The sequence below is a fragment of the Rhinopithecus bieti genome, unplaced genomic scaffold (genome assembly GCF_001698545.2).
Source record: "Rhinopithecus bieti isolate Rb0 unplaced genomic scaffold, ASM169854v2 scaffold_17971, whole genome shotgun sequence".
In the NCBI taxonomy this organism is placed as follows: Eukaryota; Metazoa; Chordata; class Mammalia; order Primates; family Cercopithecidae; genus Rhinopithecus; species Rhinopithecus bieti.
In genome coordinates, this window is record NW_016809834.1 from 45,522 (window position 1) to 71,472 (window position 25,951).

A 25,951-nucleotide genomic window follows, 5' to 3' on the forward strand; every position below is an offset into this window, starting at 1 on the left:
TTAGAGCCACTTTAGAAAATCCAGAACCACAACTGAAACAAAGCTACTAAAACCCTGCTAGTACCACCCTTCTGTTGGATTCAACTGGTCTGTCTGAGCGATGGGTTCAGTTTCTCCATCCCAGAGATGTGATCAGGCATTTGGGTTTCAACAGGCTTTCTTACTGCATGCAAAGTAGAATTGATGAGTAAGGGACTGGCAAGGAAAGTGTTGACTGTTCAAAATGTCAATATATGTGAAAGTTTTCTTTGGATAAACATTTACATGGCAAATTTTACCTTCGAGGAATGAAAACGTAGTAGTACCATGTAAAGCCTTTCTAGCTGTGCCTTGTTTGTCTGAGCAGGCAAGTGCAATAATATGGTTGTTTCTCAAGTGAGTTCAGAAGCTTTTTCCTAAGTTTGAATTCGGCACTGTAGCTAACTAGACATGGACCTTGGGCAAGTTATTTAACCTTGCGTGGCTCAGTTTATTAAAAGGAGTTAATCACAGTATCTGACTCATAGAGACTAACACTCATAGAGTGTTAGTCCATTCTTGCATTGCTATAAAGAATACCTCAGACTGGGTAATTTATAAGAAAAGAGGTTTAATTGGTTCATGGTTCTGCAGGCTGTTCAGGAAGCATAGTTCTGCAAGCTGCTTCTGTGGGAAGCCTCAGGGAGCTTTTACTCATGGTAGAAGGCAAAGCAGGAATAGGTAGATAATGTGGTGAAAGTGGAGCAAGGGTGGGAAGGTGCCACACACTTAAACAACCAGCTGTCATGAGAACTTACTATCTTGAGAGCAGCATACCTCACTCTGAAACTAAGGCCTCTAGGCCGGCAGAACATAATGTCGTGGGAATATGAAACAAAAATGGTGCTAGTGGGTCACTAGGGGTAATTGTGAGTGGTGTCACTTCTACTTCCACCCCTTGATTCCTGGACCTGTGAATCCTACCTATGGGAGAAACAGTACCACATACTAGATGCTGATTCAGAGCATATACAGCCTTCTGGAGAACTTTTCCCCAGTTCTGCAAAGTATTGTCACCTGGTTGGCATTGTAATTACGACTTCAAAAAGCCATTCTATTGTTCTCTCAAGCCAGCTGCCTCAGGGTCAAGGGGAGCATGGTAAGACCAGTGAATGCCATGATCATGAATGCATTGCTACATTTCTGTCTGTAGAGTGAGTTCCTTGGTGAAAAGCAATGCTATGTGTAATACCACGGCAGTTGACAAGGCAGTTCTGCAAGTCCATGGATGGTAGTCTTGGCGGAAGCATTGCATGTAGGAGAGGCAAATCCATATCCTGAATAAGAGTATCCCAGTAAGAACAAACCCTGTCCCTTCCATAATGGAAGTGGTCCAATGTAATCAAACTGCCACAGGTAGCTGGCCGAACACCCCAAGGAATAGTGCCATATAGAGGGCTCATTGTTGGTCTCTGCTGCTGGCAGATTGGCAGTCAGTGATGGCAGTAGCCAGGTCAGCCTTTGTGAATGGAAGTACATGATGCTGAGCCCATGAATAACCTCCTTCTCTGACACCATGGCCACTGTGTTCATAAGCCCGTTGGGCGATGACAGGAGTGGTTGGGGAAAGAGCCTCAGTGGTGTCAACAGAGTGGGTCATCATATCCACTTGATAATTAAAATCCTCCTTGCCAAGGTCACCCTTTACTGAGCGCACACAGAGGACACAAATATCTTCACAGTTTTTGGTCACTCAGAGAGGTCCATCCACATACCTCTTCCCAAAAATTTCTTTGTCACTAATTTTCTTTTGTTTTATTAACTTTTATTTTAGGTTTGGGGGTGCAAGTGAAGGTTTTTACATAGGTAAACATGTATCATTGGGGTTTGTTGTACATATTATTTCATCACCCAGGTATTAAGCCCAGTACCCAATAGTTGTCTTTTCTGCTCCTCTCCCTGTTCCCACCCTCCCACCTCAAGTAGACCCCAGTGTTTGTTGTTTCCTTCTCTGTGTCACCAATTTTTTTTTTTTTTTTTAATTTTATTCTAAGTTCTGGAATACCTGTGCAGGATATGCAGATTTGTTACATAGGTAAATATGTGCCATAGTAATTTGCTGCACCTATCAATCCATCACCTAGGTATTAAGCCTAGCATTCATTAGCTATTTTTCCTGATGCTCTCTCCTCCCCAGCACCCCCCTGCTGACAGGCCCCAGTGTGTGTTGTTCCCCTTCCTGTGTCCACGTGTTCTCATTGTTCAGCTCCCACTTATAAGTGAGAAAATTTGGTGTTTGGTTTCCTGTTCCTGTGTTAGTTTGCTGAGGATAATGGCTTTCAGATGCATCCATGTCCCTGCAAAGGACATGATCTCATTCCTTTTTATGGCTGCATAGTATTCCATGGTGTATATGTACCACACTTTCTTTATCCAGTCTATCACATCACTGATAGACAATTGTATTGATTACATGTCTTTGCTATTGTGAATAGTGCTACAATGAACATATGCGTGCATGTATCTTTTTAATAGAATGATTATATTCCTTTGAGTATATGCCCAGTAATAGGATTGCTGGGTCAAAGGGTATTTCTGGTTCTAGGTCTTTGAGGAATCGTCATACTGTCTTCCATAATGGTTGACCTAATTTACATTTCCACCAACAGTGTAAAAGCATTTCCAGTTCTCCATAGCCTTACCAGCATCTGTTGTTTCTTGGCTTTTTAATGATTGCCATTCTGACTGGTGTGAGATGGTATCTCACTGTGATTTTGATTTGCATTCCTCTAATAATCGGTGGTGTTGAGCTTTTTTTCATGTTTGTTGGCCACATAAATGCCTTCTTTTGAGAAGTGTCTGTTCATGTCCTTTGCCCACTTTTTAATGGGGTTGTTTGTTTTTTGTCTTGTAAATTTGTTTAGGTTCCTTGTAGATTCTAGATATTAGACCTACCTTCGTCAGATGGATAGATTGCAAAAGTTTTATCCCATTCTGTACGTTGTTCATTCAGATGACAGTTTCTTTTGCTGTCCAGAAGCTCTTTAGTCAGATCCCATTTGTCAAGTTTTGCTTCTGTTGCAATTGCTTTTGACGTTTTTGTTATGAAATATTTGCCCATGCCTATGTCCTGAATGGTATTGCCTAGGTTTTCTTCTAGGGTTTTTATAGTTTTGGGTTTTACATTTAAGTCTTTATTCCATCTTGAGTTAATTTTTGTATAAGGCATAAGGAAGGAGTCCAGTTTCAATTTTCTACATATGGCTAGCCAGCTTTCACAGAACCATTTATTAAAAAGGGAATCCTTTCCCCATTGCTTGTTTCTGTCAGGTTTGTTAAAAATCAGATGCTTGTAGATGTGTGGTCTTATTTCTGAGATCTCTATTGTGTTCCATTGGTCTATGTGTCTGTTTTTATACCAGTACCATTATGTTTTGGGTACTGTAGCCTGTAGTATAGTTTGAAGGTGGGTATCGTGATGCCTCCAGCTTTATCCTTTGTGCTTAGGATTCTCTTGGCTATATGGGCTCTTTTGTGGTTCCATATGTATTTTAAAGTAGTTTTTTCCTAATTCTGTGAAGCATATCAATGGTAGTTTAATGGGAATAGCACTGAATCTATAAATTGCTTTGGGCAATAGGGCCATTTTCATGATATTGATTCTTCCTATCCATGAGCATGGAGTGTTTTTCTGGAAAATTTGTTTGTGTCCTTTCTGAGTTCCTTGAGCAGTGGTTTATAGTTCTCCATTAAGAGATTCTTCACTTTGCTTGTTAGCTGTATTCCTTGGTATTTTATTCTCTTTATAGTAATTGTGAATGGGAGCTCGTTCATGATTTGGCTCTCTGCTTGTCTATTGTTGGCATATAGGAATACTAGTGATTTTTGCACATTGATTTTGTATCCTGAAACTTGCTGAAGTTACTTATCCACTTAAGAAGCTTTGGGGCTGAGACAGTGTGGTTTGCTAGTTAGAGAATTATGTCATCTGCAAACAGAGACAGTTTGACTTCCTCTCTTCCTATTTGAATACTCTTTATTTTCCTTGCCTGATTGACCTGGCCAGAACTTCCCATACTATGTTGAATAGCAGTGGTGAGAGAGGGCATCCTCGTCTTGTGCCAGTTTTCAAGCGAAATGCTTCCAGCTTTTGCCCGTTCAGTGTGATATTGGTTGTGAGTTTATCATAAGTGGCTCTTATTATTTTGAGGTAAGTTGCATCAACGCCTAGTTTATTGAAACTTTTTAACATGAAGGGCTGTTAAATTTTATCAAGACCTTTTCTGTGTCTATCACAATTAAAAGAACTAGAGAAGCAAGAGCAAACAAATTCAAAGGCTAGCAGAAGGCAAGAAATAACATCAGAGCAGAACTGAAGGAGATAGAGACACAAAAAATCCTTCAAAAATCAATGAATCTAGGAGCTGGTTTTTTGAAAAGATCAACAAGATTGATAGACCGCTAGCAAAGAAAAGAGAGAAGAACCGAATAGACGCAATAGAAACTGATAAAGGTGATATTACCACCGACCCCACAGAAATACAAACTACCGTTAGAGAATACTATAAACACCTCTACGCACATAGACTAGAAAACCTAGAAGAAATGGATAAATTCCTGGACACATAGACTCTCCCAAGACTAAACCAGGAAGAAATTGAATCCCTGAATAGACCAATAACAGGCTCTGATATTGAGACAATAATTAATAGTCTACCAACCAAAAAAAGTCCAGAACCAGACAGATTCACAGCCGAATTCTACCAGAGGTACAAGGAGGAGCTGGTACCATTCCTTCTGAAACTATTCCAATCAATAGAAAAAGAGGGAATCCTGACTTCAAACTATACTGCAAGGCTACAGTAACCAAAACAGCATGATACTGGTACCAAAACAGAGATATAGACCAATGGAACAGAACAGAGCCCTCAGAAATAATACTACACATCTACAACCATCTGATCTTTGACAAACCTGACAAAAGCAAGAAATGAAGAAACGATTCCCTATTTAATAAATGGTGCTGGGAAAACTGACTAGCCATAAGTAGAAAGCTGAATGTGGATCCCTTCCTTACACCTAATACAAAAATTAATTCAAGATGGATTAGAGACTTAAATGTTAGACCTAATACCATAAAAACCCTAGAAGAAAATCTAGGTATACCATTCAGGACATAGGCATGGGCAAGGACTTCATGTCTAAAACACCAAAAGCAACGGCAACAAAAGCCAAAATTGACAAATGGGATCTAATTAAGCTAAAGAGCTTCTGCACAGCAAAAGAAACTACCATCAGAGTGAACAGGCAACCTACAGAATGGGAGAAAATTTTTGCAATCTACTCATCTGACAAAGGGCTAATATCCAGAACCTACAAAGAACTCAAACAAATTTACAAGAAAAAAACAAACAACCCCATCAAAAAGTGGGCAAAGGATATGAACAGACATTTCTCAAAAGAAGACATTCATACAGCCAACAGACACATGAAAAAATGCTCATCATCACTCTNATGGACAACAGTGTGACGATTCCTCAAGGATCTAGAACTAGAAATACCATTTGACCCAGCCATCCCATTACTGAGTATATACCCAAAAGACTATAAATCATGCTGCTGTAAAGACACATGCACACGTATGTTTATTGCAGCACTGTTCACAATAGCAAAGACTTGGAACCAACCCAAATGTCCATCAATGACAGACTGGATTAAGAAAATGTGGCACATATACACCATGGAATACTCTGCAGCCATAAAAAAGGATGACTTCGTGTCCTTTGTAGGGACATGTATACAGCTGGAAACCATCATTCTCAGCAAACTATCGCAAGAACAGAAAACTAAACACCGCATGTTCTCACTCATAGGTGGGAATTGAACAATGAGATCACTTGGACACAGGAAGGGGAACGTCATACACTAGGGCCTGTTGTGGGGTAGGGAGAAGGGGGAGGGATAGCATTAGGCGATATACCTAATGTAAATGACGAGTTAATGGGTGCAGCACACCAACATGACACACGTATAGATATGTAAGAAACCTGCGCGTTATGCACATGTACCCTAGAACATAAAGTATTAAATATATATGTGTGTGTGTATACATATGTGTGTGTGTGTATATATATGTGTGTGTGTGTGTATATATATAAAATATTGGAAACAAAAAGAAATAATCTCTTGACTTTTGTCTTTAGTTCTGTTTATGTGATGAGTTACATTTATTGATTTGCATACGTTGAACCAGGCTTGCATTCTGGTGACCAAGCTGACTTGATCATGGTGGATAAGCTTTTTGATGTGTTGCTGGATTCAGTTTGCTGGTATTTTATTGAGGATTTTTGCATTGATGTTCATCAGGGATACTGGCCTGAAGTTTCCATTTTTTGTCGAATTTCTGCTAGGTTTGGGTATCAGAATGATGCAGGCCTCTTAAAATGAGTTACAGAGAAGTGCCTCCTTTTCAATTTTTTGGAACAGTTTCAGAAGACATGGTACCAGCTCCTCTTTGTACCTCTGGTAGAATTCAGCTGTAAATCCATCTGTTCCTGGGTTTTTTTTGGTTAGTAGGCTATTTATTACCAGCTAAATTTCAGAATTTGTTATTGGTCTATTCAGGGATTCAACTTATTCCTGGTTTAGTTTTGGGAGGGTGTATGTATCCAGGAATTTATCCATTTCTTCTAGATTTTCTAGTTTATTTGCATAGAGGTGTTTATGGTACTCTCTGATGGTTGTTTTTATTTCTGTGGGGTCAAAGGACATCACCATTCTTCTAAAAGTTCACTAAAAATAACTTTGTGAGCTGCATCTGATCTATCTATCTAATCATCTTCAATATTGATAATAATATTTAGCATCAAAATTGTACACATATAAAAAATAAAAGTCAAGCAGTAGCTGTCTGGAGAATTAAATTATCTAAGAAGTTATTAAAGCATACTAAACAATAGTTTAAGTAATTATGATTTCTAAAATAATAGCAGAAAGAATAATTTTATGAGAAAGGATAAGAATATGAAAACTGTTCATTTAGCAAAAAAACAGGCATTTCAGTTTTTTAAAAGAAATTGCAAGAACTAGTGTCAATTTTTATGTGGAGATCACTCCTCTTTTCCTGATACTTTAAAGGATTTAGTGATCAGAAATAACTGGTAATTAGTTACATTCAGCGCTATTGATTTATGATTTCCAAAACAGCAGCTTCAGCAGAATAAAGACGAATCCAAGAATTAAACAATTAACATTACTTTTTGGCTAATTCTGATTAGACTTCACACATATTTTTTTCTATTGTACAAAGATTTTTGAGGTTGAATAATAAAATTTAAAAATTTGTTAATATACTTTAAAAAATAATAGCTGTAATCTTAGACATTAAATTAAAAAATCATGATACATTTCTGAAGTATCCTTTGTGGTCAACTAGTCTCTTCAACCAAATGTACTCATAGTTCATAATTATAAGCACTAGCCCTATTTTGGAAAAAAAGAATTCATTTCCTGAAAGCATGATGAATTCAGTAGAATGAAAACAAAAAGTAAGGATTCTAATTCTGAACATGAAGAACTTGTACTTAATCTTATTGGAGTTAGTTGTGAAATAATTATGCACAGAAGAAACCTGTTGAACCATTTGTCTATAATTATCTTTTGACTATAAAATATTGAGTAAATTTGTTCCCTTAAACATATCCCTTTGATATGAAAATGAACAGACAAATATGCTGTGATTACACCAAGAGCATGATGTGAATTCAGTTGCCCAGTTTCCTTTAGATAATATATTATTTGCCCAAATAATATTTTTAATTATTATTTGCCCAAAGGTTAAGACAAGAGTGATTTAAGCGTTTATTACTTGATTTTCTGAAAATTTTTTCACACAGTCTAGATAGAATGGCTAATTGAAAGTTAATAGTTTGGGTCAGTTGCGGTGGCTTATGCCTGTAATCCCAGCACTTTGGGAGGCCGAGGTGGGTAGATCATCTGAGGTCAAGTGTTCGAGACCAGCCTGGCCAACATAGTGAAACCCCCCCATCTCTACTAAAAAGACAAAAATACAAAAATTAGCCAGATGTTTAGGTACATACCTGTAATCCCAGCTACTGGGGAAACTGAGGCATGAGAAACACTTGAATCTGGGAGGCGGAGGTTGTAGTGAGCTGAGATTGTGCCACTGCACTCTAGCTTGGACAATAGAGTGAGACTCCGTCTCCAACCTGAAACCAAAACCAAAACCAAAACCAAAACAAACAACAGCAACAACAAAACAAAGTTAATAATTTGAAAGATGTGGGACATTTGGTGATGGATTCTATTTTCTTTCAATAAATGACTCCCACATTGACCAATGAAACAAAAAGACTAGATGATTATTGGATTATTTAGAAAGACGCCACCACTTGGTTGTTTCATGCGTGTAAATCTCTGTCAGAATTCGTCACATTGTCCACTTCAATTACAGTTCAATAAAGTTATGAAAAAAGTATGAAAAAAATCAAGTGTGAAATAAAAAAGATTGGGGACTATATGAAAGCTGTGCCTTCTCCCCCAACACAAGATAAGGGATAACTGAGTCAGGCTGAAAGAAGAGAAGCTTGGAAGAAGCAAGTATGTAAGAGGTTTCTTAACTACTTTCCTTGCCTCTAGTAACTGCCGGGAGTGGGCTGGCAAGAAAGTGAGGAAAAGGAAATGAAACTGACCTGTTTGTCCTATATAACTGGTGTTTATAGTTTCTTTTGAATAAACATAGAAATTCTTCTTCCCAGTCTTGAAACTTGAGAAAATTATACTGAGTTTCCTTCTCAAGAAACCAATAATCGGTCCTACCAGATAGTATTAAGTGAATAAAATTTACTAGATTTGGACAATTACATCTGGACAATTACACATCAGACCTCTCACGGATCACGATTGCTTAACTAACCACTTGTTTTTCTGTTGCACCAACTTTTCTTCTTTACCCCTCCCTAATTCCTGTTTGCCTGTGTGTAGTTACATTTCTGCTATGTAAACCCCTAATTTTAGTCAGGGAGATGGATTTCAGACTGATCTCCCATCTCCTTGGCTGCAACAACCTGGTTCAAACATTCTTCCCTTATGATACTCATTGTATCAGCGATTGACTTTCTGTGTAGCGAGTAGCAGGATCCATAACAAATCTCTGGTGCCTTGGCGAGCAGCAGGAACTATAACAAATCCCTGGTGTTTAGGTAACAGATTTTGGTCCCCTGACCAGGAATGCATTCGTTGTGGCTCTATTGTCATGTCAAGGAGAGTTTTAGAAGTCCCCCTAAGCAGCTGCCTGAACCTTTTTTGGTAGGAGGTGGGTTTCCGTCTCTCTCTGGTTTCACTGCTGCAGGCTTCAAACACATTCCTGATTTCCTAGGAAGAACAGCCTTTGAAATTAGGCATCTGCCTCCAGATAAGTGAGTGTCCTATGTGGGCCCAGACAGCAGGATCTATTCCTCTCAATTGGGGAAATTTTTGAAGAAATTTCCATTTGTAGATTACACAAGCCCAACAGACTGAGAGAGGGAAGCACCCTGACTGTTTCAGTTTGGACACTCTTGGGGGCTGGTTTGTAATTGTTGTGTGTGTGTCTGAGCAAGTGATTGTCTTTTGTGGTTGCCAGACAGAGGGATTGGTTCCTCTCAATTTGGGAAATTCCAAAGGAATTTTCAGGTTAATTGAATGCAACCGAAGGAGAGAGGAAGCACCCCAACTGTTTCAATTTGGACACTCTTGGTCTTGTTTGTTGCTGCAGCAGTTGGATTGTGTTTTGGTGATTATTTGTGTGTTTGTTGATAAAGTCATGGGAAATCTGGATTCGATATGCTGATATTCCTTTGTAGTATTGTTGACTCCAATATTCCCTGGAATCTGGGGAATTTTGGCCACTTCATGGACCTCATTTTGCTGCTGAATGGGAAAGCAGGGTAGAGTTTCATGTATCCCGGCTTTTGCTGCTGTTCTGAACAGGGTCAGGCCTGGTTACTACATGATGTGCTCCTGTGGTACTGTTTGGCTCCAGTGTTCATTGGAGTCTGGAGTGGTTTGGCCTTTAAAAATCAAAATGCCATGGTAACTGCTTTACCCAAAATTTTTGTTCACACCCTTCACTGAATTACTTATTGGGGCAAAGGTTAGCCATGTAAACATGTTCATAGACTGGTGAGTTTGTATCAGTCTGTGAACTGCAACTGTATCTCAAAGCTAGATTTCCAAAGAAAAAGTCATTGGATCTTGTGTGTGTGTGTGTGTGTGTATGTGTGTGTTACATGCTTATATGTGTTTATGTGGGTGTACATTTATTATGTTATATGTTGTGTCTACCAAATTGGCTTATGAATAAAAAAGCACTCATAAATTTGAGTAAATAAGTATAAAATATTTTTCAAGTTCATGTGACTTAAGTCAATCTTTAATAACCAAGCTGTCTTTAAAATTATTGGTAAGATAAAAATATAAATGTCTTCAGAAATGTTAGAATACATTTTATTTGGGTTTTATATTTGTCTCTACTAGATATTTGAGGTGTCAGGTTTTGGCATAGAAAGTAATAAAACTATAAACCCAGTCAAAAGAAAATGGTATTTGTATTTTTTTATTTTGATTAATGAGACTAATTTAATGTTGTTAGTTTAACAAAAACAGCTGACTCTTCTGAGTTATTAGCAAAAAATACCTAGCATTTAACTTAAGGTTCTTACTTAGGTGAGTACCTCATACTCCTGGCTATAAAAATAGTTAACAAGGAAATAACTTTACATAATGACTAGCTGTGTCTAATATCTATATTTTCAGAAGTAAACTAGATAAACTGTTAATGAAAGAAATGAGTACATTTCAATGGGAATAGATGTTGTAGGTAAAGTTTGTGTAACTTAAAATCTTAAAATTATTTTTGATGCTTATTGGATGTCTGGGTCATTTCCAATAAGAAAGAATTATGATATAGGGAAATATGTTTCTAAAAATTGTGGAATGTGCTCATCTATAAAATGGTAATATCTNATTTTCTTTATCCAGTCTATCATTTATTGGCATTTGGGTAGATTCCTTGTCTTTGCTATTGTGGATAGTGCTGTAGTGAACATACTCGTGCATGTATCTTTATAACAGAATTATTTATATTCCTTTCTTTATATACCCAGTAACGGGATTGCTGGGTCAAATGGTATTTCTGCCTCTAGGTCTTTAAGGAATCACCACACTGTCTTCTACAATGGATGAACTAATTTACATTCCCACCAATAGTATAAAAGTGTTCCTATTTCTCTACAGTCTTGCCAGCATCTGCTGTTTCTTGACTTTTTAATAATTGCCATTCTGACTGGTGTGAGATGGTATTTCATTGTGGGTTTGATTTGCATTTCTCTAATGATTAGTGATGTTGAGCTTTTTTTCATATGTTTGTTGACCAGATGTATGTCTTCTTTTGAGAAGTGGCTATTCATGTTCTTTGCCCACTTTTTAATGGGGTTTTTTTTTTTTTCTTGTAAATTTGTTTAAGTTCCTCGTAAATTCTAGATGTTAGACTTTTGTCAGATGGATAGATTGCAAAAATCTTCTCCCATTCTGTAGATTATCTGTTCACTCTGATGATAGTTTCTTTTGCTGTGCAGAAGCTCTTTGATTATATCCCATTTGTCAATTTTTGCTCTTGTTGAAATTGCTTTTGACATTTTCATCATGAAATATTTGCCCATGACTATGTCCTGAATGATATTGCCTAGATTTTCTTCTAGGATTTTGATCATTTTGGGTTTTACATTTAAGTCTTTAATCCATCTTGAGTTAATTTTTGTATAAGGAAAGGGGCTAGTTTCAATTTTCTGCATATGGCTGGCCGCTTCTCCCAGAACCATTTATTAAATAGGGAATCTTTTCCCCACTGCTTGTTTTTGTCAGGTTTGTTGAAGATCAGATGGTTGTAGATGTGCAGTCTTATTTCTGAGATCCCTATTCTGTTCCATTGGTCTATGTGTCTGTTTTTGTACCAGTACTCTGCTGTTTTGGTTACTATAGTCTTGTAGTACAGTTTGAAGTTGGATAGCGTGATTCCTCCAGCTATATTCTTTTTGTTTAGGATTGTCTTGGCTATACAGGCTTTTTTTTTGGTTCCATATGAATTTTAAAGTAGTTTTTTCTAATTCTGTGAAGAATGTTAATGGTAGTTTTGTGTGAATAGCATTGAATCTATAAATTACTTTAGGCAGTATGGCCATTTTCATGATATTGATTCTTCCTGTCAATGACTATGGAATGTTTTTTCATTTGTTTGTGTCCTCCCTGATTTCCTTGAACAGTGGTTTGTAGTTCTCTTTGAAGAGGCCCTTCACTTCCCTTGTTAACTGTATTCCTAGGTATTTTATTCTCTTTTTAGCAGTTGTGAATTGGACTTCATTCATGATTTGGCACTCTGCTTGTCTATCGTTCTGTGTCACCAATTTTCTAATCATATTCCTTCCAAGCCCCTGACCATCCAGCCAAACCATTGGCTCAACCCGTGTATATAACTGCATGTCTGGCCACATCTCCTTTTAAGCAAAGTGCACAGCCACGTGCATTGCTTGAATTTCTCCCCATTGGGAAGATTTTCCTTTACCACTGTCCTTCAGGCATGTCCCAGAGATGTCCTGTAGTGCTGCAGCTGTCTACTTTTGGTTGGTGCCGCATATCGTGCAGAGCCATCTGTAAACCATGCCCTAGCCTCTTCCTCTGTTAACTGATCACAGGAAACTCCCCATGAGGCCATAGGTAGAGGCTGGGAGACAGAAGGCAGAGTAGCAGGAGTGGAGACCATGGGCATTTAAGCTACTTCTTTATGTAACTTACTTGTGTTCTCAGGACCTGCTCAACCCTGGTCACGTATGCACCACTTCTATTTGATGATGGAATACTGCAGTGCACGCCCAATTTTATGTCTTGATGGGTCAGAAAGCACCCAGTTCATGATAGGCAGGTCAGGTCACATAGAAACTTGGTGACCTGTAGTCAAATATTCAGTTTCTACCAAGTTCCAGTAGCAGGCCAAAGCTGTCTCTCCAAAGGAGTTATCAACCAGGAGTGGTGGCTCAAGCCTGTAATCCCAGCACTTTGGGAGGCCGAAGCAGGTGGATCATGCGGTCAGATCGAGAGCATCCTGGCCAACGTGGTGAAACACTGTTTCTACTCAAAATACAAAAAGTAGCTGGGCATGGTGGTGCATGCCGGTAGTCCCAGCTACACAGGAGGCTGAGGCAGGAGAACTGTTTGAACCCAGGAGGTGGAGGTTGCAGTGAGCCGAGATCGCGCCACTGTACTCTAGCTGGGCAACAGAGCAAGACTCAGAAAAAAAAAAAAAAAAAAAAGGAGTTATCTGCAGAAGATGGTAGGGCCTTGCTCTAGAATCCTAAAGGGCTCCACTATGATTCACCTATGAGGACCTGCCAAAGGCTCCTGACAGCATCCCTATCTGCCACTGATACCTCATGCACCACTAGATCTGCTGGGTCATATGGCTTACACAGTAGCTTAGACCTGTTGCAGAGACTTCTGGTCTGGGCTCCACTCAAAACTATCTGCCTTTCAGGTCACTCGACAGATGGGCCAGAGCAAAACACCCAAAAACAATACTTTACCAGCCATCTAGGCATCCTTCAATCCAGTCAGTTGACATCTAATATTGACCATCATAGGTTGTGAGAATTCAGTGAGTTGAAAAAGAGTGAGTTAAAAATTGCCTGTCATACAGAAATGTTAAATCAACATTAGTTATTATTACTTGAGTATCAAAATCTTAAACATGAATGCAGAAATATTTGAATTATCACAAAAATGAAAACAAGCCATTTTAGAAGCTATATAGCCCTTTAATTTTTCCCAGTTAATTTATCTTGAGAATTGATAATGGTTGGGAAGTTCTAGAAATGTCCAACACCCCAAAACCAACTCAATATAAGCAAATGTGAGCTAGTATTTTGGTAAACTGCAAAAGACTTTACCTAGAATTGAAATATGTTCAACATTTCACCAAGAAAGCCAATTTCTCCTTTAAAAGCAGTTATGTGATTACATCAAAACACTATACAACTTAAAATTTTCTTTGTGACCTGAACCCAACTTGAGCTCATTATTTTAAATAATCTAGATATCTATATCGTTTTCTCTTTGTAATTATTCCTCAATCTTTTTCAATCTTTTCCTATTTCTGAAGTAAAAATGTTACAGTCTTTTAAATTCTGCAAAAACTTGCTGTTATTGAAGTAGGGAAGCCAGTAAAGGTCAAGCTATCTAGTAATCTTTAAATTTCAAGATATTTTTACAATTAATAAATTTCATACTTTAAAAATTATGCCACACAGACAAGAAAATGCTCTTTTAGCCTTAAAATATTAGCATAAAATACATGTAAAATGCTTGCCAAGAAAGTAGACATCAAATGTTAATCATATTCAAAAGCTTGTATAATCTTTTAACAGAACATCAAGAAGCAAGCTGCCTGAAATATTTTTTTGTGGAACAAAGGAGAAAATAAATAAATAAAAACCTTGTTAATAAGAGAGAGATCTCTTATGTAGATAATTCTCCAACTTTGAGCTGATTTTTAGAATAGCATTACAAAAGTCACTTTCTTCAATTCTTTCTTTTATCTTTTGATTGTGCCTCAATTTTCTGTATATCAGCTTGGGGTAATTGAATATATTTTTGTACCCATTGATTAAAAAAAACCCTATTAGAATTTAAACATATTTACGTATTTTAAATGATCATTTAGACAATTGTAAAATGAATAAGTTTCCATTCTTCATTATTTTGATTCAGGAACACATAGTTTTGTGTGCTCATGGGAGAGTAATAAATCACGCTTAGGAAAACAAAGCTGCCTGGGCAAAACAATTTTAAAAAATAAATCTCAGTAATAAAAGTTAAGAAACAGCTGATGAAAACAGATGTATTCTTTGTTTTATATGAATGTTACATTTTGTATCATGTTAAAATTAAGGATAAGTTGGATTTAGTTCAGGTCTATGCATTTGGCACAGAATGCTAAAGTAAACCCACCCTTGAGAAAAAAAGCAAGGTATAATTTTTTAATTATAAAACAATTATGGCTAAGGTTGAGTGTGGAACATAGTATATTTTTCTCAAAAAGATGTTTGAATGAAATTGACTTAGGATTTAAAATAGAAATCAGAGGATATAAGAGGTGGCTTAACTTTATGCTACGTTATTTGAGATAATAAATTATGTCTTTAGTTTGAATTTTTTAAAGGGCAGAAAACTTGACATGGTCTGTTGTCAATACATTTTTTTCAATTTCAAATTATTTTTCCCAAATAGCATTCAATGTGGCCATGTCTGTGTTTAAACACCTAAATCCCCCTCTATTTGTGCTAAGAGTTTATTTTCCAGCATTTTTTGTTGTTGTTGCATTGACCCCCAAACAATTACAGAATCCTAAAGCTTATGGAAGTCTGTCTAATTTTAGCTTCAAACATAGTATTATTTTATGAATTGATAAAAGATTTAGAGGTTCTATAGTTTGGATTTACTCTCTAAAAACTAGGGGCTTGGGAACTTAGCCTCTTAAAGGTAAATCTTTTGTGTGGGCTCAAGGGACCCAGAGTGAATTATACTGAGCCACATTTTCCTCTCCCACCATGCCATAGTCCCTTCATGTAAATGACTTCTCATTGATTATCCTGAACAATGGCTCCACTATTTCTTTTGCTTCAATTAAACAAACTTTTTGAAAGACCACTGGGGACTTTAGAATTGAAAAATTTCTAGAGAACTCAAAGAAGTAGCCCATCTTTAATTACACAATATCTGTTTAGTAAATGAGGTGCAATCTCTGAGTGAAAGAGAAAAGTAACCACAGGCCTTCTGGCCCAATCATGGAAATCATTTTGAAGAATGATGCCTATTATGGGTCCAAAAAGAAAGAAAACAGAAATAAAAGGAGAGGCTGATTGTATTTGAACTTTTTGCCAGGAAAAAAGTATATGCTTTCAGCTCATTAGAAAAAGGAACAATATGGTAAGATTTAACTCAGTTGAACTATACATCAGTTACAATTGAACTTTCCATAATTTACTCATTACATGACATAATTTACTCATTAGATAATTAGATGCAAGGTGCCTATTTTTCTTTGCACCTACTTAGTTTCAAAACAAATAGCCAGGATGTTTTATTCATGGTAGTTGAGATGTAACACCCAAAATACAGGTTAGACAGAAAGATTTGGGCACTACTTCATTACTTATAGGGAAGAATGAAATGGAAAAATGCATTTTGCGAAAGTGTAAACCTTGCCTTGGGTTGGTGATTTCCTTAGCTAAGGAAAGTTTGATATAGTAATAATTTCTCTGGTACCTTACCCACCAATCCTTCCAACACTCCCTTTTTTAGTTCAAGGATTTTTCCTTGAGTTAATTTTCTTTTTTTCTTTTCTTTTTTTTTTTTTTTTTGGTTTCGCAGCAACTGTGATTTCCTTGTGAACTGCCTTAATTGCTTTCTAGAAGTAAGCAGAGAATGAATGCGTGAATAAATGAATGGAAGCAAATTTCAGTTAATAGAATGGGGTTGTGAAGATACCCCTGGTTAAGGGGTTTTCTTTTGTCTGCAAAAGAAAAGTCTGAAATATGCTTGCCTGGAGAAAACCATCAGTTTCCAAATTTGTTTCCACTCATTTGTGAGCTCCCCTTTACGTAAATAGTGGAAATAGAATAAAACAGTTTAGGACTTTAAATAGTGTTGTGTTGAGATCTTAAGCGTGGTTTAATCTTGCCACTTTTCAATAGATGAACAGAAGAGTCACCTCACTGCATCTTTAGTGCCTATTATGTATATTTCATGGGATGCTAAAATCCATGCAACTTGCCTTTGAGGTTATTCTCACTTCATAAGATGAGCGAAGGTAGAATTGTTTCCTTCAGGGAAAATTTGTAACTTTTGCTGTTGCCCCTCTATCACTCTCTTACCCCCCTTTATTTTGTATTTACTAGTCAAGAAGGAGTTGGTGGACAAACAGTGCTTTAGAAATGTGTTGCTGTCATGGAGAAGGTGGGCTCTGGAAACTCTTCTGGATGAAGAAAGGAAGATTTGAATGAAATAGGAACCCTCATTGTGGGAGAATGCTGCCTACAGCTGAAGGAAGTTTGCCCTCTTAAAGCAGAAGGCAGCAGAAGAAAGAGCTGGAGAAAATGTAGACAGGAGTAGGAGTTTAGTCTAATCCAGAGATTTAAAAAATCAACCACGCATAGTAAATAAATATTTCAATGAAGCAAGATGGTTAGAAAGGTTCATTTTCTAATTTTCTGAGTGAATTGTTCAATGTTTAGACCTCTATAGGATCTATACTGCACTGAAGGTTGGGAAATATTACCCAGACCACTTTCATTTACTCATCAACAGTTCTGGAAACATTTATTTTCTATTTATCTCATATTTATTAATCTTAAAAAGCAACAAATATTTCTTCATTTACTTTATTACTTAGCAAGAAATAAACTGATGTCAAAATACCCTCTCAGTGTAATTTCTTACATGTTATCTACATGAATACACGTAGATAACAGCAACCATTCTGGTTAATATTATGATCTATACCTGTGAACATTTTAGTGTGATAGTGTATTGCTGCTAAGCCAACTGTTAGATGCATATTTTCTTAGAGGACTTCAGCTCAGTTCATGTAAACAAGTACCAAGTTCCTAAGCCCTACTCACTACAAAATAAATTCAGGCTTAACTTTTTTGATAAACAATGAAGAAGGCTGAAATGTAAATATAATTCCAAGACAGTATAGTTAGTCATGGCTTTGCAACAAAATTCATCTACTTTTAAGTACTCTCTTCATATATTTTGAGAGTACAATTGTTACACAATTTTACATCATAGTGATAATAGCTTTGTGTCAAATCCTGCAGGGAGCCCTTGGAATACTTTCAGATCCTGCTTGAGCTACAAAAACATTGAATAACATTAAAAATAAAAACAAGAACTTAAGCAATAGAAAAGACTTATACTTATCCTCCTGTGATATTCCAAGTGAACCATTATTTAGGAACACCCTCTCCCTTTATACAGGAGGGGGGATGGAGTGAGGAATTCTAAGAATATTACACAAAAGTGTCAATGCATCACAATTTTTGCCTAGTAAAGGATCTTTTTTTTCTTCTATTTTATTGTGCCACTGGAGTGTAGTGGCACAATCATAGCTCACTACCTTGAACTCCTGGGCTCAAGTGAGTAACGGATCATTTCTAAGTGAATAAAAAAGCCCCTTTTTATAGCAGAGGGATTGAATTTTATTTAACTTTGCACTTGCATACAGTGCCTTGCATACAGCAGGTGTGTGATAAATATTCATAAACTGTATTATAGGTAATCCATGGTATTTCCTGACTTCATGTATATACTGACATTGTTAAAGATTATGACTGTTAAACGTTACTGATTATTTACATAAAAACAAGTGGGTCTTGCAAAGAAAATTGGGTATAGCAGTGTGTGTGTCTGGAAACATATATACATCAAGCATGTATGTATATATGTGGGCATGTCTAGACTCCCTCAGGTTCTATAGCAGATAAATCCTGTAGGGCCTGGATCCTCAGGAGCAGTATTACTTACACTTTCATGTGCATACACACCACCTGGGCATCTTGTTAAATTATGGATTCTGATTTAAGTTTCTGAGTGAGACTCAATGCTGCTGGTCTGGACACTTTGGGGACCATATGGGATGGAGACCGACAGATCCTGAAAAACAGTATCCATAACTGTTGACTGGAACCCAATGTCGATAGTTTTCCTGGCCTCCTCAAACACAACGTGCCATGTCATCAGATGCCATCTACTAGTACAAGACACTGATGGTCAGTCAAGTCCCAGTCTCTATGGAACAGTTAGTTGGCAAGTACCTGTGAGCCACCTGCTATGAGCTAATTACTTGGCAGAGGGGGAGGAGGGCTGTTGTGCCAGGGCCACAGGGAGGTGTAAGGTATGGTTCCTTCCTTCAGAATGCTTATGGCGGGTTGGGAGTGTGTGTATTCATGCACTAAATATACGTAAAGCAAATGCAACCAGAAAACAATCAGATGCTAAACTCTGTGTTGTAGATGTATGTTCTCAAATGTTCAGAGCAGGGCAGATTGAAATGGCTTGGGAAAGTTCTAGAAATGTCTTTGTCTTGGATTGGGGTTTCTAGAAACAGACCCTGAGATGATTTAAATGCAAATCATTTATTTGAAAACTTCAGGAAACCAATATTGGAATAGAAGAGTGCGAAAGAGAAGGGAAACTGTTCAAAAAGTAGCCAGGGAAATTCTAGGGAGAGTTTATTTCATTTGAGGGGTAAAGGAGTTTTGGAAGTTTACAAAACACCAACTCCCATCACTGGTTGTAGGAGCCATGGGACAGCATTCATTCCTCACATATGCATATGCCATGCGTGTTAGCAGAATGGTTTGTGAAGTTGGGGAAGCCATAAGCAAAGAAATGCAAATATTGGCTGTTGGAAATAGTCAGAAGTCAAGTGATTTCAGTCTGAGGGTTACAGGCAGGGCAAGGACCTGCTATCATCTTAAAAGAGCATCAGGATTTGAGCTGGAATTAGCCACTGCTTCATCCTCTTCAACTCACCTGATGCCAGTGCCCAGCTGTCCTTTCTGGTGAATCAGATTTGTTCACTTGTAAGGCTCATGGCTAGAAAGGGCACTTACTAAGTGGTGGCTTCCTGCCTTTCTTGAGGCAGGCACCTACGTCCCTCACAGACACCAGTGTAGGAAAGTCAGATCGTCCTTCTCTGGAAAGAGGAAGATCAAGTCTGTAGGGACCAGGCTGCCCATTTCTGGGGTTTGATCCTGGTCTCGCAGACACCTCTTCTATGTGCAGCCATGTCATGGGACTTGCCAAACTGTCCCAGCTCACAGGGAACTGCAGGTCTTTTGTGGATTTGATCAGTTGGCCCAAATTACAGTTGATAATTACAAGACATTGTTGAAAATTTTTGCAACATGTAACTTTTGTAACATTATTTACTACTCTGCATTTGCAAGTATTTTGGGAACTGTTTGTCCTTTCACCAGCTCTTTAGTTTCTTGGGAACACTAAGGTACATAGGATTACATTTACTTATCTTCACTATGAAGGGAAATAAAGTACTGTTCTTAGAATCAGCCGAGAGAAGGTAGAAAACAGGAACTATCTGCTAATCAATAAGGAGTTTTCATAAGCTGACCCCAGCCCACTGTCCAGCCGCATCTCTCTCCCTCCCCTCCATTACTCATCCTAGGCTCCAAGCACTTGAAATCCTTCATGGTTTCTAGAAGACTCAAGGCCTTTTCCGGGCTGATTGCCATTGAATGCGATGACTTCCCCATGGATACCTTCTTCCTCTTCCCCTGACATAACCCTATCGTCTTACAAGCCAAACTTATAATGCTCTCCTAAAACTCCCCCACATGGGGTTAGTTCCTTCCTTCCTGGTCCAGTTCAAAATTCAGTAACAGCAAGTACCAAATTAAATTCCAATTGTCTCTTTACATCTTCCTCATCCCCAATTGTGAGACCTCTAGGTCAGGGACCATGTCTTTCTCTCCTCTGTGTCCCCATCACCAGTACTGGGTCTTACAGTTAGAAAGAATCAGCAGCTCCACCCTATATCACTGAGGGAGAGAGGATATGCAATATCAATACTCTCATTTGAAAGTATATTTTGTATGTACTCAAAGTTTGCCTTTGTTTTCCTTATACTTTGTAAGAGGTTTATTATTAATATTATTTACAATTAACATGTATCCTTTTTAACAATACAAACAAAAATAAAAACTGTCTTCACCTTGGAAAAAATCCTTCCCCAATTCATGACAAGTTTGTAATATTAGGTAGCAGCCACTGGTACCAACCAAGGCTTAAGAAAATATATCCCCAAAGTCATTGAACCTACCAAAGTTTTAACTAAGTTTATCATCCCTGGGGAAATTGTGCTTTTAAGTCACAGGTCCTTCCTTCTGTAGAATGGTCCCCAGATTTTTTTAGTCTTGAATTACAATTTAAGGGTGTAAATCATCCACCCAGCTCCCATTTCTCAGGATGTTATTCAACAGCCAGGATGAGGACAGTAATGTGGTTCTCAGCTGCCTTTGTCATTCTTTTCCTTTTCCTCCTGAAAGTGTTTTTGTAGGCCTGCCGGATGTCACAGAAATGCAACCTGGGCAAGACGTGTGTCACTTCTTTACTTGAAAAGTGTCCATGACTCTGAGCCCAGAGAGGATGTAATGAACACGCCCTGGTGCTTGGCCAGCATATTCCAGCTAGTTAGAAAAACAAGGCAGAGGGCACAGGATTTAACACACACAATGGCAGCGGCTGCACTCGGGGGCATGCCATTTGATTCTTCACAGATGTGGGCTATTGGTCTGTAGTGAAGGAAAAACAAGTGGCCATAGCATCCTTCCACGTGCTATGAGATCATTTGTAAAAAAAAATTTAAAGCATCTCGCCTCTGTTTCCACCACTAGGTCTACTGCCTTGTAGATCTGGCACAGAGGAGGGGCATGGTGATGGAGTGCATGCTACATACTGATATGTGCTTTCTAATGAGACCAGACCCTAAAGTAAAGTAAAGATGACTATTAAACTAAAATTTGTATCAGTTCACTTATTTGAGGCTTAAATATATGGAAAGATACATGAATTTAAGTCGGCCTCTCAAAAAAAAAAAAAATCAATGCCATTCCTAAAGTGTTCTCTTTTCCAAGTTGACCCATGTTAGGAAAGAGGGTTATAATAACGATAATACCTAACAGGTGAACTGAGACCACTTGCATGGCTAAGAGAGTCTAATTAGGGAAGAAAATAATGAAAAACTAAAACCCTCTGAAGTGGAAACAAACATTCTATTTCAGTCCTCCATGGACAAGAAACATCAACCTAGTTTGGGTTTAACTTAAACCACTTCATATTTAGTTTAAGAGTTTTTTAAAAATTGCTGCAAACTTATTTGAGCTGTTTATATAGCTGGGGAGGTGGGGACCATGTACCCTTTATGGAAAGCTATGTACTTCCAGTGGCCCAAGAAAACAAGGCCTATTTTAAATTATGAAGTTTTACAAAATGAGGCTTTATTATTTTTGTTATCCTTATTTCTCCCATGAATGGTGGTCTGTGATACAAATGTAAAACAGATATACATTCCACCCTGAGGAATAAAAATCTACATACACCAGTTATTTTCTAAAAAAGAAAAAATTGTGTAGCCAGCTATGCCTTCCCCCTTTAATGATACATGTAGTTGTCTACGGTGCCTCATTCCAATTCTGTCTTCTGATTTTGACTGGTCCCTCCAAGGCTTTCCTTGGAGAAGCAGAGGCAAGGTAAGCCATTTCCCTAGTTTTCATCTACCTAATTTCAGTCTGTTAGGGTCAAGTTTTAGCCTGTATACAAATAAATGCAATGAGAAAGCCTTGGACAATGGTGAGTAAAGTAATAAAGTGCTGACATTTATTAAATGTTTACTATTTGTGAAATACTGTTCCACATGCGTTACCTCATTAAATCCTCACAACAAACCTAAGAGGTGGATAATATTCCCATTTTACAGAGGAGGAAACTGAGTCAAGAGAGGTGATGTAAGTTGCCCATAACTGGTGAGTGACTGAGTCAGGACTGAAATCAAGGCAGGCTGACTCTGAGCCCACCCTCTTAGTCACCATGTTACTTTTGCCCTCATCATAAGCAAATTAATTCATGTAATGGATTCTTGCACACAGTTCCTTGGTGGTGATCACTGCTCTGTCTACAGTGGTGAGTGCTCCTTCTTGGAGCTGTACTTCAACCAGTTTGCAGCCTGCTGAGGCCTCATATATGAAAATCTCTTTATAATCCACTCAGAATCATCTTTCACTTATGTCACCTCCTAGCAGCCATTATGGATGGCCTTGGCTCATCACATATTTGTTGTATAATGACTCCATATTCCCCTGTCAACTTTATTCTCATCTTTCACCTGCTAGATATCAGAAATAGATTGTATAAGCTCAGAAATAAACAGCCCTCTCCACACTAATATTTCCTCCTCCTCTCTCTTAAGTTATAATTATGTCATCTAGAATAAGTAGACAGATACTTGACGGAATCAAAGTTCAAGTGAGAAATAAATCCTCAAATTATTAATTACCAGTACTCTCAAGTACTCATTCAGTCTTATGGCCACAGGTGAATTCAGATGGATTTGATAATATTTATTTCCTCTGGAAGCTGAGAGACATAGGGAGGAGAAAAAGACACGAACCTGCAAATTGCAGCATGACATAATTGAGATACAACCATGACACATTTGAGGTACAACCAAATTACTATGGAAGTATAGACTGGGAGTGACTAACTTTGTCTAAGGGGACTGGGAAGAACTCACAGAGGAGGCAACATTTGAGCTGGGTCATGTAAGATAAGTAGGAGAAGGGAGTAAAAACTATCCAGGCAGAATAAGCTGTGAAGATCTCAATGTATGTCAGAGTAAAGGGTGTTCAGGGAAGGGTGTAAAATCCTGAATAGTTAGAATGTAGGGGAATGAAGTGGACTGGACAGGTAAGAGGTGAAGCTATGGAAGGAAGCTGGGGCCATGCCAAGGAGTTCGCATAATATCCCACAGGCAGTGGAAGAGACCACAGAAGACTTTGTGTGAGGAAGTACGGTCACACTTGTACTTTTCCCTCTCTCGTTGGCCTCTCCAGCTAAGCAGGTTTTGTTTATTATATTTACTTTATTGCTGTTGGTTGAAATCCATCAAGCATTTATTAATATGCCAGGCACTGTGTTAAGTGTTTTATATAAATTGCTGGATGTATGTTTGGGGAATGAACCCTTAGGTGCTACTAAGAAGTCATTTCTGCTGTTGTCTGAAAGGTTTCTACTGCAACTTTCTCATTTGAGAAAGACAAAAGGACCCATGTATTTTTGCTGTGTTTTGGACATATTTAATCAAATACTATTTCTTATTTATGAATTTACTTCAACTGAGCATACCAGAGAAATGGAGTAAATCCTGGCATTCTAAAGAACTGGACAGATCTTTACTGAAAGGTGTACCTCAAGGGCAACAATTGATCGGTTCTCCCAGAGGCAAATTTCTCTGCCCTGGAAGTGTTCTGTGAGTCATTCATGGCCTCCACAGTGACATAAGCACTATACGACTATCAAACATGGCTTTATTTAAGTCTGGGCAAAAAAAGATCCCTGAGTTAATCTGGGAGACAGAGAAAATAACAATCTGTAAGATTTTGGTTTTTGTTTTATATATACAACTCTTCTCTGCCGAATGTAATACAGATGGAAAAATTGTGATGCTGCTATCAAGCTGTTGAAAACAGTCTGGTCACCCAGATGGGCGCTCATTTGAAAGACAGGCACACCCGGTCAGTTCCCAGTAGCCAGCCCTGCAGTTCTTACACCTGGCTTCATGCAAGCACAGAAGGTGAAGCCAATTAATAACTTGTGTGATTCCAGTCTGTCTCTGCCCCCATGGCCAAATTCTGGACTGAGGATTGCAAACCCTCAGGAGACTCTGCTCTTCTTAAAGATCAAACCATGGAGTTTGCTGGAAACCAGGAAACAAAGGAGGTATGCTCTGATCAGTCATAGATTGTATATTATATGCTCTGATCAGTCAGTATGCTCTGATCAGTCATAGATTGTATATTATAAAAGTTGGAGCAGGATCTCAAAGTTGGATTGGCTTTTCCATATTTCCAAAATCTTTTAAATCCTGGAAATAAAATTATCTGACAGTTTGAACCCCCAAAACCCAACTGAAAGGACTACTTTGGTGTCAAAGAGAAAAATTTCAAACGGAATCAATTTTTAGATGAGAACAGAATACGATAAGGGAGACGACCCTAGGGCTAGAGGTCACAAGGGTCCTGTGGCTCTCTTATAAGCATCCCAAAAATCCCCATGCCTTATATGGTCTCATGTTTCATTGTCTCCCCATAGAACAAGCTTTCCATATAGAAAGTGATGGGGCTTTTCCAGGGCAGTTTTTGCCTTTCTTTCTTTATTGACATTTCCTTTCACTTTGGTACCCAAGACTCCATACTGGGCATCTGCCTTCATGCCCACCTCTCAGTGTACCTCAGGAACTTCTTGTTTCATTTTGGAAAGAGGCTGGGTAGAGATATACGTACATGCTTATCTTGCCTATTGTTTTTGGTCTTTAGAAATATTGCTCCACAAGGTTTTATTTAGAAAATTGGACAAATTTACTCAAATTACACTGTTACTAGCTGCTTAGATTACTATACTTATTCTCGGGACATCTGAACTTTAGCATTCCTTACAGCTAAAAGAACTTTCTTACAGTAATATTTCAGGCATTACACATAATCAAGAAAGAGCATTATTTCTGAGCAAAGAAGCCTGCCTGACATTTATAGGTAATTTTATTAGACTGGTCCCAAATGAAATGGAATAATGGAATCAAATAATATCAGACCATAAAGGAGGTGATCCAGTGTAAAGTTATTAATTTTTGAGGAGAGAAAACAGATCCACAGATGTGAAATGAACTGGCCACCTGCAACAGCAACAGTTGTTTGTTCTTCATCATTCTTTCTGCCTTTTTCCCCTGTTTAACTGGGCATGGGGCCACCCAAATCCAGGCGACATGCTCCAGTCTCCCTTGCAGCTACATATGGTCATATTCAGCTTTATTCTATTTAGCTAATGGATTGTAAACAAAAGGTAAGGTTGTGTTTGACGGCCTGAAAGATTCCTTCTCCCCTTCTCCCTTCCTGCTGGCTGAAAGACTGATGTGATGGGTGGAGACAGTGTCATCTTGGACCATGAGACAGAAGCTATTGCTTTCTGGTGCACTCAGGAATGGTAGAGCAATAAGGTAGAAGGAGCCTGAGTCTCTGCAACATGGCACTCTAGAGAGATTGCCTTCTAGATTTCTTTATGTGTAAGACAATCAGATATCTATCTTTGT

General features: G+C 38.1%; 1 protein-coding gene across 2 annotated transcripts in view; it reads right to left on the reverse strand.

Annotated features, from left to right (window-relative positions):
- Positions 1–25,951, reverse strand: part of VEPH1 (ventricular zone expressed PH domain containing 1) — a 154,805-nt gene that overhangs the window by 31,182 nt on the left and 97,672 nt on the right. The window contains exon 6 of one of the 2 annotated variants that reach the window (XM_017890562.1): positions 24,504–24,562. The exons of the other annotated variant lie outside the window; for it this stretch is intronic. Within the exon in view, the coding sequence (XP_017746051.1) occupies positions 24,539–24,562 (24 nt within the window). The 3' untranslated portion in view covers positions 24,504–24,538. Of the gene's footprint in view, positions 1–24,503; positions 24,563–25,951 lie in introns of those variants that run through there. 2 annotated transcript variants of the gene reach the window in all.